The sequence below is a fragment of the Diuraphis noxia genome, unplaced genomic scaffold (assembly GCF_037042655.1).
Source record: "Diuraphis noxia isolate RWA-SAM2 unplaced genomic scaffold, SU_Dnox_SAM2 contig0002, whole genome shotgun sequence".
NCBI classification, from domain to species: domain Eukaryota; kingdom Metazoa; phylum Arthropoda; class Insecta; order Hemiptera; family Aphididae; genus Diuraphis; species Diuraphis noxia.
The window spans coordinates 37,895,190-37,913,345 of record NW_028301712.1 but is presented as its reverse complement, the minus strand read 5'-3'; the positions used below and the strand labels follow the sequence as shown (position 1 = coordinate 37,913,345).

The 18,156-nt window shown below is 26.0% G+C and overlaps 1 protein-coding gene across 1 annotated transcript; it reads left to right on the top strand.

The window, feature by feature from the left end:
- Positions 1 to 2,474: 2,474 nt before the first annotated feature.
- Positions 2,475 to 4,706, top strand: LOC107171886 (uncharacterized). Its single transcript, XM_089220764.1, has 3 exons — positions 2,475 to 2,635; positions 4,128 to 4,308; positions 4,376 to 4,706. The coding sequence occupies exons 1-3, from the start codon at positions 2,612 to 2,614 to the stop codon at positions 4,567 to 4,569; spliced, it is 399 nt and encodes a 132-aa protein (XP_089076890.1). The 5' UTR covers positions 2,475 to 2,611; the 3' UTR covers positions 4,570 to 4,706.
- Positions 4,707 to 18,156: the final 13,450 nt, after the last annotated feature.

Genomic DNA, 18,156 nt, shown 5'->3' with positions numbered 1-18,156 from the left:
CCGTTTGATCGTAATATATAATTATTTTTATATTCTATTGAAATTCTTGGTAAAATGGTAAAAACTATCAATCTAACGGAAACGCCAAAATAAATTATGAAAAGATACAACAGTAGTTAAGTTGTAGTTTGTCAATTATAGTAATCGTTCACTAAGTATGCCCGAGTTATTTTAACAAGGAAACAGACAAATTATTTCGGTGCTTGTGATGAGTAGGTGTTCTTGTATTATTATAATTTATATGCACTTTCGATTTCACAATTCTTTAGTTTGATAGCGCATACATTTCAATAAAAATACACTTTTAATAAACTAATAATATCTTACCATGTGTTAACTAGACTTTGGGACTTATATATTATCGTCTCTAAAAACAATACACATTTTTATCTGTTTATTATGTACAGCAAAGTCTAGTTACCACATAGTAAGATATTATTAGTTTATTAAAAATGTAAAATTTAGTATATTATTATGTAATATAATTTGTATATAAAATATAAAATATTTAGTATGATAATCAAAAGTCAATTTATTATACATATATAATATTTATTATATTTTCAAATGTTTTATATAGTTACATAATTTAAAACTTGATTTTTCTGAACTTTTCTGGAACGAGAAAAGAACTAATTGAGTGTCTTTCCGGACATACTGAATAATTATTTAGATCACAATTGGCTCTGTAATCGTGCTATTTTGGCAGCAAGAAAATCTCAAGGCCAAACAATGTCTATTTGCGTTTTGGATTTGGAAAACACATGTTTCTCACATGGACAGCTGTATGTTACCTGCTCACGTGTAGGAAAACCATTAAATCTCTTTATGTTAGCGAAAGACAGGTTAACCAGGAATGTTGTACATAAAGTAGTACTTAGATAATTTTTATTTTTAAAAATTTAAAATTTAAAAATTACAGTTCGACGTCAATGTTATCTACCTCATTTAAAACTGTTTATTTCATAGGCGTATACACACGGGATAGTTGCATACCCTGCATCCCCAGCGACTTCAGCTTAGAAATAGATTGATAGATAGATAATACTTTTTAAGTTATAATTTTTTTCAAACCCGTGGTCACACGATGAGTGCTACTTGTATATATATGAATCTACATTGTACGAAACACGATTAAAATCAACAATCGTTTTCTGCTATCGAAGTGTGATAGTAGATAGATAGTAGGTATATAGACACGTCATCTTGAATTCTATTTTAAAATTATTATTAACATAGGTAATTAACATTAACATTAACATTGACTTTTAAGATAAATACAATTATTAAAATTATAGGATATTCGAGATTAATAAAATACATGGAACAGCTTAAAACAAACATCAACGGCTTTAAAAGTAGAAAATAATTTGTATTTAACATCGTCAAAATACACTAAAATTTGTTTGGGATCTAATAATGTGCCAACCACTAGTATACATGGTTGTATATTATTTTCTTGTTTTTTTAGTTTTGATATGACACTTCTAATTCCATTGGAGTAGATGCTTCTATGATAAAAGTGTTTTGTGAATCTTTGATAGAATATTTTATGAAAGATTTTTTCCTATTATCATCTCTGTTTATTTTTTTTTTGAAGTAGGTATAAACAAGGAATGCAACAAATAAATTATACCCAAGTTATTCCCATATAGAACAAAAAACATATGTATTTGTTGATTAGTTTGTATCCCACAATTGTAATAACATAGGGAAAAGACTTGTATGCCTTTAAATTGAAGACACTGCAGTGATCATCAAATTTTGAATAAGATTTATAAATAGAACTGAAGTGCATAGGCGCTTATACATTCTGTATATTTTCTTATTATTATTATTTTACCGTTAAAATAGTCTTCAATTATAGCATTGATGATATTTCGCAAAACGGAAAAAAAATCCAGAATATATAGGTAGCATTAAATGTCTAAGCATTATATTTTATTACCTCGTAGCATAGACAAATTTATAAATCTATTGAATTATAATATGACTTGTAAATTTACTATTTTTTTTCTTAATACCTATGTATATTGTATATAATTTGATAATAAACCTATAATATATGCATCTTTTTTAATAATGAATATTCTCGTCGTCTCTTTGAAAATTATAGTTATCGGGTAAAAATACCAACACAGTATTATACAAGAATTACATATATGGGTAGGTATATAATGTTATTATATACATTACTATATTAGCATATTATATTTTTATTCAACATAATATTATCTTTCGTATAAATCTTAAAATTTATTCGTCGAAACGTTGGTCGTGCTTCAGTAAAAGGGTACCTATGAGAAAATAATATTATGTATATCTGTGCGTGCAAAAAAAATTTAAACGAGGAAAACTGGTTTTTCGTACCGTAGTCGAAATTACAAGGCCAAACTGGTGCTAACGTCCCGAACGAATATTCAAGAGCGCGTCAGCAGCCAAAACATAAAATAAAACTTAAACTCTACACAGCGGAATTAGCATCAAATAAAACGCCGAGTGCTCGATGATACCGAACCAGACGTCTTTAGAAATCGCCTGAAGAACCAAGAAATAGTAGTCCGCTGCACTTGTAGTAGGTATAACCGTACCGAAGACGAAAGAAACAAACATGAGCTCCAGCAAACTAGTCTTGGTACGTATTTTTATGAAGTATTATTTTTACGCACCTTCCCACATTCCACCAAATTGAACAATCATATTCTTAAAATCACAGTTTTATCATTTATCAGTATTACGCATTCGCGATTATATTTTGAAAAAATGTCATCATTTAATCATTGAACTCGGATAACTATATATTATATTATTTAATCGAGTTTTCTATAATTACCTAGTTACCAGTTAGATTCGATCCAGACTTAAATTTGGTTATATGCGCCCAAATTAAAATAGTTTATTTTCATTTTTCCGACACCCGGTTCGTTGAAATTGACCAAAACATGTTGATAGTTTTTTTTTCAATTTGAATTAGTATAAATTAAAGTTTTTGATGATTTTTAAAAATTGACCTATTACCGACAATGGGGTCCGTGCTTCTTGACATAACAATACAATTATAATACTTGTCATCATGTATGAACCTATTTGTAAATATAAATTAATGTATAATTTAGTTGTTAATTGTGGGTTTTAAATTAAAATTATGATTGTAATAGTTGTAGTAATATTTGACGTAGCAAAAACATAACTTAAATGTTTTATTTTTCCGTTATAAAATAGTTTAAAATTAAGTTTTAGAATTTAGGACTAACTTGAAGTAATAATTATAATATTCGCGGAATACTCAGAAAACTTGTAGACAACTCATTAATATATTAACTATTACATTACATTATTATAATGTATGAATGTGTGAATAATTGTGACAGGCATGCAATATTGAATATTTTGAATGTATCTATATTAAAATTTATTATTATATTAAAATTACGCGAATACTGACAATCGACGAAATTGGTATTGGTGACCTGAGAATTCATCCATATTATATTATAATATATTATTATATGTAACTATGTTCTATGTAGGCACCTACGCTTAACTATCAAATGCAGTTACAATATCGTGGATAAAATATTTCTTAAGCCCAAATCAGACATCATAAAATTAAACTATGTATAACTGTTTGATCGGAATGCCTCTGAGATTGACTTAATCCAGACAAAAACCTCTTTCCCCGAAATAAACGACAGATCCATTATTTAAGAAAAGTTATTGCCGTACGATTAGTGACTTTAGACGCGTGTTGTGTTTCTTTACAATACTCATTCTATGCATAATTACAAAAACGGGACACCAAATTAACCGTGTTGATTATTATTATATTGAATATTGTTTCAAAACAATGTAACAATTGTATTCAAATACAAATAATGTATTGTTTTACCACACCTTTATTTTAAATTGATTATATTTAAAAAAAAATGTGTGATTAAATATAATATGAAAATATTGTTTGAAAAGTAAATCGTAAAAAAAAATAGTTAGTAGGAAAAAAGGAATTAGTACAACATGTTTTGGGTTTTTAGTCGTTTAACTGCCATTAATAGCATAGATTTTTACAAGTATTCAAAACTCTTGAAGTGTATTATGTGAAATCTTAATTATTTTTTTGTATGCTGCAGTGTGTATTTTTGGCCGCTACTCTAGCCCTCGCAACAGCTACACCTACCGGATTTATCGGATATAGTAGTGGTTTCGGTGGTGGTTATGGTGGATCTTACGGAGGCTACGGTGGTCACAGAGGAGGTTATAATAATTATGGTAGCGGATATGGTGTAGGAGTTGGAATTGGTTTCACTGGAGGTAAGACATGCTTTGAAAATTACCATATAATGATATCATTATTAAACAAATTAATTTTGATTTCCAGGTTACAGTGGCTACGGTCAACAGGGATATAGTCACGGCTACAATAATGGATATGGCTACAATAGTGGATACGGCAATAATGGCGGATACTATGGTGGCAACCAAGGTTATGGACATGGCTACGGAAATGGCTATGGAAACGGCTATGGAAACGGCTATGGAAACGGCTACGGACACGGACACGGATACTATTAATCAAACAATATAATAATTAAACCACAGGCACAGCTCATCTTTCTTATCAATCAAAGTGTATTATGTTTTTTGGTAAAATGTATACTTATACCTAAAAGTTTTATACATATTTAATAAATTGGAGATTTTTTTTTTGATTTTGATACAATTTTATTTTTTATTTCATATAATTTATAGGTGGCTAAAAAATGTTCGTGATTCTTTATAATTTATGTGTAAATGAGCTTGATAAAAAAAAAAAATATTCTATCGAGTAGTTAAAACATTAAGTTCAACAATATGACAACAGACAGGTTAGATATTTAAATCAATATTATTATCATAATAAGTTGCCAATGTTATTTTCAATTAATAATTGACGATCGTAAAATAAAACAAGTTTTTAAATCGTTCAATTTTCAAATCTAAACCAGAATATTATCATTAAAAGTTTAACCTTACAATTATTAATTAATAATTAATAATATTATAAATTTGTCATGAAATCAATAATTATCTTTTTTTTCCTTTTATCCTTTTTTTATTTGGGTAATAATAATAATTTAATTTATTTGTCATTGCTTAGACTTAGGTAATTCTGAAACGTATGAAAGGTAACGAAAACAACTACACAACCTATCAAATATTATCAATTTTTATTTTATTCATCGTATCGATGAAGTAAACAATACATTAAAAAAATCTGAAAACATATTTGAATTTATTATGCTACATATTATTAAAGGAGTACTTATTTATCCTTTCCCTTAAATTTGATTTTTAAATTAAAAAATGTATGCGTTTTAATCAGTGATCGAACAGAGTTAATGCTGAAAAACGTATAACGGTTTCTGATTATTCGTTGTTTAATTATTGTTATTGGTAAAAATAAAAACTGAGTATTTATTATAAATTTTACTTTTACTCAAATGCAGGTTGGTTGCATAAACGTAATTCAAAATTCTTATATGCCATTTTGGTATCGACTATCGTATCATCTCAGTAGAGTAGATTAAAGTAATATAATAAAAAAGAAATAGTAATATATAAATGTAAAATTATTTTGATTGTAAGCATTCGTAATATAATATTTTTTATTATTTAAAAACGCGTGACATGACTCAATTAGTGTGACTGTATATTTTAATAATATTGTACATATTTTATACCATGGAAAGTGGATTTCATTTTATTGTTAGATGTACAAAAGTATTTTGAATTTTAAAACATCAATGCACACGTCACTATAATTTATGCGCTTGAAAATAAAACACAAAAATAAAATTTACCTATAATATAATAAGTACCTATCTATGAAACTTATTAAAAATATGCATAATTTTTACACGAGGCATGTAAAAAAAATAATCTAGATTAAACATCATAAGCTCACATATGACGATTGTTAATATTGGGATATTTTATAATCACAATTCATGATTAAAAATTTTTTTTATGATTTAAAGAGTTGGTGAATTTGAAAATGTATTAGAAATAATGGTATTGTTACTGTGATATAATATAATGACGTATTGACATATTATATATATTGAATAAAAATTTGATTATGTTTTATGTAAATATTTGAACAAATAATATTATTTTTATAAATTGGTTGTGTTTAGAAAATAATTAAACATTAATTAAGTAGTTTCAAAAATTTAGTGATCGAATAGTAAAAATAACAATATATTGTCATTCAATTTATTGTGCTGACAAATCCCAGTTGAATCGGTAACTGAGAATATTTAACAATAATTGTTAAGTAATATTTACAATATTAAAAAATAATATCCGTACCTAGAAAACATGTTAGCAAGATGAAAATAATATATAAGTTTTATCTAATGTTTTACATATGTGTTGTACATACATGTTGTTATCATAATTCATAATACCTTATATTATCATAGATATACATATACCTGGTTTGAGAATAAATCGTTATCATTACGCGATTTCATAAAACTTTAAAACTCAAACGCTCAAAACATTTTTCCTATAAAGACGCTTCAAATTTTCTCAATAGCTATTTGAAGCAAAACTTATGGAAAACATAGTGTTGAATTTTATATGAGGAATTTTGTATTAAATTTTCAAGTATTTTGATAGGGCCAAAAAATTTTTATCGACACTTCAAAAAAAAAAAATTTCTGAAAAATTGAAAGTTTCAGTTGTCTATAAATATCTGAAAAAAAGTCAAAATATTTTGAAAATTAAATCATGTAAAGAAAATGTCAATCTAAATAACTGGTAAAATTTTCATGTGTCTACGACTTATACTTTTTGAATAATAACAAATATTTAAATTCGTTTGAGGATAAATCGTTATCGTTACGCTATTTCAAAAAAATTTAAAATTCAAACGCACTTAAAATTTTTCCTATAATGAAGTTTCGAGTTTTATCTATAGTTATTTGAAGGAAAACTTATGGAAAACTTAGTGTTGTATTTTAAATTCTTAGTTATAAACACAAAAATTTTTATGATTTTTCAACTTCAAAATTACTTGCAAATTTTCGCGTTTTTGACAGATTTCGTAAAAATTTGAACTATAAACGCTTATAAAAAAAAATTGTGACTAACGATTTTTAATTTTTTTAAACTACAATTAGAAAAATTCATAAGGAACCTTGTATTAAATTTTCATGTTTTTTTGGTTGTCCAACATTTTTTTACCGACACTTCAAAAAAAAATTCTCAAAAAAATCGAAAATTTCAGTGGTCTATAAATAACTCAAAAAAAGTTGAAAACTTTTGAAAATTTAACTGTATATAGATATAACTAACATTAACATTTGGTGAAAATTTCAAGTATTTACAGTGATTAGTTTTTGAATTACAATCATATAAAAAATCGACTTGGTCGAAAACTGGTTTTGCGTAAAAATTCCCGTTTTTCTATCATTTTTTTTTTTTTTGTTTTCTTGATTTTTTTGAAAACTGTTGGAAAATGTTTACTTTAAACTTCTATAATGCACCAAGGATATTCACTTTTACATCTGAAACCACCCCCAAAGTTTGAAATTGAAGCATTATTTCGACTAGTTATGCTGTACACAGACACAAAAAAAACACATCATTGTAAAATCAATACATTCATCACTTCATTCAGAATCAAAAAGAAGTACGTAAAAAATGTAAATACATAATAATAGCATAAATACATTACGTTTCATTTTATTTAAAATTATTTTTTATTGATAAACAAATCAGACAAACATTAGATACTACATATTTTAAAATGTTAAAGTTTTTACTTAAACAAATTTTAATTTACAATCACAATTACAGTTTTAATACTTAACCTCAGATACAATTTTTTTATTATTATAAATTCATGATTGCTAGTCTGATACAACGTCCTTTAGAGTGTAGAGTGTGGAATCATGATGCACCACTTCAATTTTCATAAATGCGGGACCAAAGTGGGACATCTAGATATGCGGGACGCAACTCTGAAAAACGAGACAATCCCCCCTAATGGGGGACGTCTGGTCACACTATTCATACATCATGCACGCAACATCTTAAGAAAATCATAAACAAATAAATTAACACTTTAAAACGGTCGCGTTAGTGAATCCCCTTAACATTTTTTAGTCAGTGTTACCAACTACGCTTACGCAATGATGTAGGTAGCTAAATTACATATCCATTGCGTCGTTTGAACTCAACAACCGAGTATTGACAAATTTATTAGTTAGCCAATCGTAGATCTACTGGATGGCGACAGTTAATGTGTTAGTACTGTTATATAGATAAATCAACTATAAATCAACTATAAATTATTATCTCATTCAATGGTTTTGAATATACTGCATGCAGTTAAGTTCATAGAATATTTTAGTATCGAATTTGTTTTATTAAAGCAATATCATCATATAGATTTTGAGTGGAGATTTCCATCATTACCTACCTACGTATGATATTGTTATGATATTTTTGTCAAACAAAACCTCACCTAACTAAACTTGGGGGATAGTGATGTTCAAAAAATATTTTACTCTTATTATAGATTTTTTATTTATTTATTTTTTTTTTTTTTTAAAGCTCTCAATATAAAATTATTACAGCTTGACAATTAATTATAGATTTTTAATCTGCAGTTATTTAAATACTTGAGTATTCGAGAAACGTATTACTTTAAAGCAGAACCCAGGGTCTCGTTGCCTTCCCCCCTCTAGGAGAACAATGATGTCGACTATTGCATTGTATTATATTTATTAGAATAAGATCTTTGAAGTCTTATGATAAAAAATGCACTCAAGTAAAATTATTATGTTTTAACACAAATTTGTTTTTAACTTAGATTTTGGGGTAAATTCTATTTGAAAAACATGAATAATAACCATTAATTTTATAATAAATTAAATTTTAACTGACATTAATAATAGTTGATAACCATAACATTTCCAAATTAATTTTGGTGCAAATTACATACACAAACATTACATTCACTATACAGAGTGTCCCCTGAGGATATTATACCCATTAGCTGTAGCGGTAAAGAGGAAGGAACTCGTCACGTCGCCCGGATAAAAACTAATGTTTGCGTTTTATCTATAAATTAAAAAAATAATTGAAAACCATGTGATTAATTTTTTTTTTATTTTTATTTTTTTTATTTTACAAATGCACATACACAATCTATACATTTTGCACAATAAGCGTATACGATAAGAGTTAAAAAATAAACATGGATTGCTTGAAGAAGAAGCCACCCATTAGTGGCACTTACTTACTTGACGTTATATTTAGGGTAATTGCGGGATATTTAATTTAAATGGTCACGACACCATTTCCTTTTGAGTCTACGTGGTGGATTTCCAGGGAGTGAGAAGGTATGTAGCTCTTTTATTAGTGGGTTAGGGTGATTTTCCAATCTGTCGAAAAAGCGTTTGTAAAAAACACGTGATTAATGAAAATGAAATGTTGAAATTTCAACATTTTCAGCAAAATAAACTTTATAAAATAGGTACATTTTTTTTTTTCAAAAATTAAAAAATAAAATACATGTAGCCCTTGTCTATGTGAGTGTAATAAAAAAAAAAACAGATTTATGATATATTTATTATCTCAGGAAATATCGCAATGGGTAAATCCTCGCGGGATACCCTGTACATTATTATAGGTATAACAAGAGTATAGTTTAATATTATATAATTGTTTTCAGACGATATAATATAATGAACAACACACAAAAATATATAAATATTAAAATACACTTACCACTTTTACTCTAATAGGTAAGCATAAAGATTAGAATTATTTAAATAAAATAATTGTCCTTTTTGGTTCAATAATAAATAATAAATAATAACCATAGGTATTTAAGATTACGAACAACACAGATTAGACAGCTGCCAACCTAAATTCAACAACTTACAATTTTGTCCAATGACACACTCTATATTGACTCTGGATATCTTATTAGTGAGCGTAATAACTGTAATTTTTACATAATGATATTATTACAATATAATCTTTGAAGAATATAAAACTATATAATATATTAATATAGTGTCCAGTTTTACGTTTAACTAACGATTAGCGAATAATATAATATTTCGTATAAAAAAAAGTATACGAATGATACTTTTTACATAATATCAGTTATTATACGTACATAATACAATTATAACTGTAGTAACTTTACTATTTGGTGATGTAGTTGTTATAATGGAACAAAATAGTTGAAAAATATTTTTCGATACATGAATATGTGTATAATTCATATAATTAATTTGTTTATTGATTCGTATAGTGAATACAAGTTGTTCGGACGCCAATACATGAATCGTTAATAACAATATAAATAACAAAATGTAAAACTCATTGGCTACTATTGTGAAATAATTGTTTGCACAAAACGTTGATGGACAATAATATGTTTTTCGCATCGGTATTACAATATTATAATATTATAAACAGGATTATAAATTATAATATTTTGCTATTACAATGTTGAGTTCAAACGAATACGATCCGATCCACTTTTCTCCTCGTCTTGTAAAACCAGTTATACCTATCGGCAAAAATAATAACAATTTAACAACAGCAACAGTAAATTATTATCTTTTTCATCTACTATACCGTACGTAGGATACCTTAAAAGTGCTTTTTGACTAACAGCTAATAGTTAGTGTGTTTATAAAAATAGAGCATTATATTATAAAGGCCTCCAAATATCATTCAGCAATCAAACGACAGCCGAACTCGCGATAATATAATTTCAGTGTTGCACAAGTAATACAGTCAAAGTGTAGTTACTCGTTATATTAGTTATATTTTCATATTTATGAGATGTTCATATTTTATATTATATGAATTCAACAAATTAGATATCTTCAAAAAAAAATTTCATATTTCTTCTTGGAAATTATTCAAAAATAAAATGACTGAAATTTATATAATTATGTATTTGTTAAATGCTTACATTTTCTTTTCTCTCTTATCTGAGTCTTACTGTGCCGATAAGTTTTGATGCATTATATTAACTACAGGATCGTTATCTTAGTGCTATATAAAGGTAAAGATCGAATTAAAAAAATATCCTATTGGTTGTTATTTTATTTGTACAAATTAACATTTTAGTTCAACTATTCATTATGTGTAGTTATGTTGTAATTATTGCCATAACTAGATTGTCGGTTTTATAAAAATTTTATATTTGTATTGAATGATTTTTTTTAATATTGTAGAAATAAACTGATATACGTTGTAATATTGAGGTTAAGAATTAAATATAATCGATTTTTTCTTATTTATTAAGAATTTTTTTTTGTTCAGTAGATATACTCGAATTAATCATTTTTAAATGCCATGTTACAATATTAGTTTCTAAATAATAAAAACCTTTTTATTGTGTAATTAAAATTATATATACTTTATAGCCTACAAGTACGTACATTATAATCTATAGTGTATCTTAAGTATTTTTTTTTGTGATTCTTAGATAATGTTTGACGATTAATATTTTGTTTTTAAAATATTTTTGACCCATTTTTTTATGTTTTACAGTAAATATATTTATACTTTTTGTGAGAAATGATATTTTATATAAACATATCTGAACTTTTTTTAACTATTTAATACAATCTGAACCTTACTTATAACTATAACAATTAAATATTATTTTTTTTTTAAATATCAGATCACATTGTATACCTATCCAATAAGTAATTATTAATATCACCTCCAAATTGATTTTATTAACTCCGAATACAAAATAAAATGTGATACTCATATGATTACCTTGGCAATCATCTTATATAGTCGTCTGTTTATCTGTCGCTGTTATGGGATGTGAGAAACACTCGACTAATACAGAAATGTTGAACTCATTTTATTCACAACTGTCCAATAAATTGTTTAATTGTACCCAACAAGAGAAATATTATACTCTACAACAGATAAGATGTAATACAGATTGTTGAATCTATTGAAAATACTCTGCTAAAAAATTTAAATTACTATTTGAATCAAAACTTTTAACGGGAGCATTAAAAACTTTCAAATGTTAATTAAGTTAAATACGACATTACAGGAGACTTTATTATACAATAAAAGTTATAATAGATCACTGGTAACTGAATTTTAGAGTTACATTTTAATCATTGATTTCTTCATCATTTCAACATTTTAAGTAAAACATGATTAAACTCGATACAATAATACTAAATAGCTATTTAGAAAATTATACCTGCATCAAAATAAATGTTAGGTTAGTAAAAACACAATAAAAAAAAAAAAAAAAACAAAGAAGTTGGTAAACTGAGTCCAAAACACCTTTTTTGTGGTTAACTGAGTTTTGGGCTTGAAAATGTTTAAGGTAAGCTGTATCCCCTCAAAAGTACATTTTATTCTCACTTTAACACATTTAAGACAGCCGACTTATAAATGTGCTTTTTTCTCAATAGTTTCTATTTTTTTTCTTAAGTAATTATTTTAATTCATATTGTTGTCATCATTTTTATACATATATACATACTTTACAAATCATAGTTAAGTACATTTGTTATATAGGTAAAATTATTAATAATACGTATTTTATTACTATTTTTTAGTAAGTACAATTTAATAATGTAAGTATATAGTGTATAAACACAACTACTAATATATAAATCATAATTATATACATGAACATACTGGGTATAATTGTTATTTTATTATTTTTTTTTTATTACAGTTTTATTATGTACTCATACACACAGTAAATACTTAAATAGTAGTACAGGATATTTATAAATTATTTTTCGAAAAAAATTAAAAATTATTGGGTAAATATTATTTGGCTGTAAACTGAGTCAGAAAATCTTGAACGAGATAGGTAAATTCAAAGTAATGATATAATTTAAGAAAAAGGAATTATTCCTATTATATATTACGAGTATGTGGACAATTAATGCAACTGATACAGTATGTGACGGAAAAATAATAGTTTAATTAAGTGGCTCTTTTCTGGGTGTTAATAGGAACGGCGTTTGTCTCTTTTTTATTCTAGACATGCCAGATATAGTCCTTTTGGATTCAACTGAACTTTTATTATCAATATCGAAATTAAGATTTTTATGGTAAAAAATATTATGTATGCGTTGGTAAATTAATGATAATTATTATCTAAATTCTAATCCGAAATATAATTATTATACAAGGTGTAACAGATAGAACTGACTTTTGGACTAACCTTTTTTACATTTATATTATATATTTTTTTTTCTGTTCATTAAGTGAATAGTACCTACTACATGTATAATACATTTATTTTATTTTATTTTTTTAGTACTGAAAATAAAAAAAAATTAATTTAGTAAAAAAATTTTGGATAAATTAAAAATAGCCTATTTATGAATCTGATTATAAAAACAATTTTGATGGTAAAAAGATTTATCTAAGTCAAGTAGTTTATTTTTTAGAAATTTTTAAAATTCAATATTTTTTTGGTTAAATTAATTTGGAACGCAATAAATGTTTAAAAAATATGATTTTTGAAAATTTGCTGACATGAGTATATATCTCTTAAATTATTTGTTTATCATATAATATTAAAACAATTTGACATACGATGAATTGGCATAATTTTTAAATTTTTTTTGGTCAGGTCTTTCTGTTATAATATGGTAAGTACTTACATGTATGTAAATGCAGGGATATTTTCTTATTACCCATCACCCTAATGTACTATAAGACGATAATTGTCTCACAATAACCCTTTGCTCTACCACTTATAAGTACCTATTGATTGTATAGATTAACCAGTATGATCTGAGATTTAAACGATCAAAACCTGTTACATTATTATAAAAAAAATTAAAACACGTCATCTACAAAAAGAATATTAATCGCTCTCTGCATAGTAGATGTATGTATAATTATATTGTTATACTATACCTAATATTATACATGCAAAAACTTGACTGCAAGGCAAACTCAACTGTTTGGATGTGGCCTTCCCACGCATATTTACATATTACAATAATTGTATATTATTATTTTACGCTACTCAGTATAATATATATATATATATATTGTACGTAATAATTATATATTTGGCAAATATCTACCATAAGGATCTTTATTTTTTATACATCCCCTGAAAATGATTTACATCAGTATCATAATTTACAATATGGTAACATCCCAAACGTGTGTAGTGTGTAAATACATATATATTGTTTATATTAGTATTACTATACCATCCATTTATATATATATACGAATAAAACGTGTTTTCGGTTTATGTATGGTATACTACCTAATAGCTAACTACTACGTGGAGTCTAATTTACGAATATCTATAACCTTGAACTTCATGAAAAAAAAATATAATTTCCTACGTTTTTGTTGGCTTTGATTTTCCTTGTGTAGACGTCAGACGATGACGTAAATTATACGTTTGCACAATTGTATCCAAAGAAACGTAATATTATAAAGTATAACTAACTGATAGCATTCATTTATTTAATGTTTAAAATCGATTATAACAGTAAAATTATATTTATTCATTTTAATTATAAACGGGTTTTCACCTTATTTATTATACCAAATATATTATATTACTATTAGAATAATTCATTCCAAATAACATAAGACCGCCATGTATAATGAAAAAATGAAGACCAGAATGATTACCCAACAATACAGCTTATTATTCTTAAATCTATTTATTTATTTTATTTCATTACTGTCCTACTTCGAAATAGGAACTACTTCTATGGTTATAGTTCCCATTCTTCATCAACACATCAAATTCGAATATTGATTAAATTATAGAAAATGTATAACAGTTCGTATGATTACTTATTGTTTAAAATTTAAACCTTTTTACCAAAGACCAAAATGGAAAATACACATGAATATCCTATAAAGTCCATCGCAGGCAGCTATTTCCTAAAGGATATAAGTGAGAAAATATTATGACAAAGTAGTATAATATGTTATAGATACGCATGACAATTAATAATAATATACCAACGAACGTTGGATTTTTAAAATTTTTAATCACAAATTTAATATTATTTTCATTAATTTAATTAGCTGTTGAATCCATTCATTGCGTAAATAATATAAGTAGCCTGTAATCGCAAACGTCCCAAAGCTTTATGATAATAAACGCAAAGTATGACTACGACAATATATCGTGCCCTATTCTACAGGTCAATGAACGTTTTGCCGTTGTTTCAATGTTTCTTTTGATGTAAAAGTTTGTTTATATTAACGATACTCGGAGACGCGACCTCGGTGTATAATATTAACGCAAGTGATAGGCAGAGTTATCCTATGTAAGTAAAGTACGTAATATGTAGTTGATCTGCCCCCAGGGCCAGTCGTTATCACCCGTGCGACAAAAACTTCAAATCAGCCTTCAGCACTCGACAGTTGTGGTCATTCGTCAACGTAGTTGAATGTCGATGAACGACATCGTTACAACAGTATTTACTTACTTTCTGTAGTTGACGGGTCACTGATGATTGCTCACTCGGATTTCGTGTCATCAACGTACGACACGCATACAATTATTTCGGAAATCACATTGTACTTATTTAAATGGTTGGGAAGGTTAGTTATTAATTAAACCAATGCCAAATACCGTTGTTGTTGTTTTTTATATGGAAAAATGCTTAGTTGGTTGAGTTAAAATGTATATAATTCAAAGTATTATACAAAAAATGTATATTTAAGTACAGTATTATAACAATGTTTGCAATCTGGGAATATACAATAATTAATTAAATAATATTACGATTCAATAACTATATCATGATATATTATGACAAATAAGTTGTGCATCTCAGTAAATAATGATATTCTTTGTACCTGTTGTATTCTTCTTTGAGTCCTCCATGATCTTCTTTGTGTCTACCAAAGTCATGTCCCCCGTCTTTTTCTTTATGCCCACCATATTCACGTCCACTATGTTCTTCCATGTGCCCACCGTGCTTTTATAGTCTCCACATTGATCTTTGTGTCCATCATGATTTATATAAATCGAATAATTCTAGAAACTTGAAATTCACACCATTTTATGTTTATTTTATGAATTCCTATATTTAATAAAATTTTCAAAATATTTCAGTATTTTTAAAGTTATTTATAGACATTTTAAATTTTCTGGTTTTTTAGTTTTTATTCTATAAATGTCAATAAAATTGTATTCGTTGGATCAAAAAGCTTGAAAAATTCTTTTGTTGTTAAAAATTTATAAAACGTTTAACTTTAACAGTTAAGGATTAGAAATGTTAAACAAAGTTCTGCCTAAGTAATTAATTCTGTAACAAAAAAATCTGAAAACTATAAAAACACAGTTTTTTTCAGTAGTTATTTTATGTTTAAATTTGGATGAAATTATATAATATTAAAAAATAACCAATAATAACAATTTTAGTTATATTGTTTTAACTAAAAAATATTATTTTTGGTTACTTGAAATTTCTAGATTAAAGTTTATATTCAAATTTCAATAGTTAAAGTTGTTAATGACTTATGTTAATACTTAATTGTATACACTATGATTGACTGAGTAAGGCAGGTACATAATAAATCTGATTTGATTAATTTGGAATTTATTTTATTGGTATCTATTTTTTATTTTTTTTTGAAATTATAACAATATAATTAATATAGTATAACATATTCTAGACTGACAAACCGTCTCCACTCAGAATTGTTTTTCGTATACAATGATAATATATCGTTGAGTTCAAATTCAATACCATCCATTACAGTAAACCACTTGTAACCTTACTTCAGTCGATAAAAAAAAAAAAGATCATTTACTTAATACGAATCGGAGTAACTCGATATCGGTGTAGGTTAGGTTAGGTTCTATTCAGATAGAATGCGTCAAGATGTTTTACACAAAAAAATCTTTTATTTAGTTTAAAATATAACCGATATTTATTTCAATCACAACTCAAAGAAAATTAATAATAAATAATTATTGCATTAAATATTTTAAAACAATTAAATATAATAGTAATGTGAGCTGATACTGATAGCAGTGATAGTAACCATTTATAAACAAAAATTCCATCATATGTATTATTACTATATTAAATTATATACAATATATTATTTTATTTTCTGATAACTCAAATTTGACGTACTTTTAAATAATGTCAATATAGAAATATGGCTACTTACCCCTCGAAATATTGGTCCATTCCTACACTTATATAAACTTTAAATACTTATAGCTCTATTACTCATCCTAAATTCAATTTCTATGTATCGAAATACTCAGAAAAATATTCTCCTTTCGAAGACAAAAATTAACATAGTGACCTATAATAAAAAAAAGAAAAAAATCATAAGATCAAACTGTTTTTGAACACATAATTTTTTGATAAAAACTTTTTGTAACGACTTGAAACTGTGTTAAAAAAAAATTTTTAAATCGATTTTTGAGTAATGGGTGTCCTACGTTAAACGAATCAACCGGTATAGTGTTCATATTTTTTATAATTTCTATTATGTTATATTATTTAGCTGTAATAGAATATGTTATATATAATATATTTAAATTTATATTTATAAATTTAAATTAATCAAATCTAACTCTTATGATTTTTGGAAAGTAATAATTTATGAGCGATGATCCAAAACGTACTGATTATTATTATTATTAATAAACAGTTTTTCGTCTAATTAAACCAATGGACGTTTTTTGTTCATAATATTAAAACGATGGTTTATTGATTTATCACCAATCAACTTTGTATTTAATTCGTAATTATGAAATATGCTCATTAAATTCAGTCGAGTTATATACTTGCTTTTTGATGGTTTATTGCCTATTATATTATTTAAAACAAAAGTAAATGGCTTTTCACAATATTTTAAGTTTACCTAAGTCAGGAATCTTGAATTTTGATTTACATTTGGTTATATATGGTTACAAATCCTGTGAAAATTTCAATTCAGTCGTTGACAACTTGGTCAGAAAACTTATAACCAGTAATCGGACCCACTTATTATCCTTCCTTATACATTCAGCTTATTATATTTCCTACAGAGAGAGGAACTGAGTCGATGGACGACAATCGTTAAGAATGTATTTCCATATTGCTGTGGTTGTTGGGTAATTTATTACTTACTCGTCAAGTC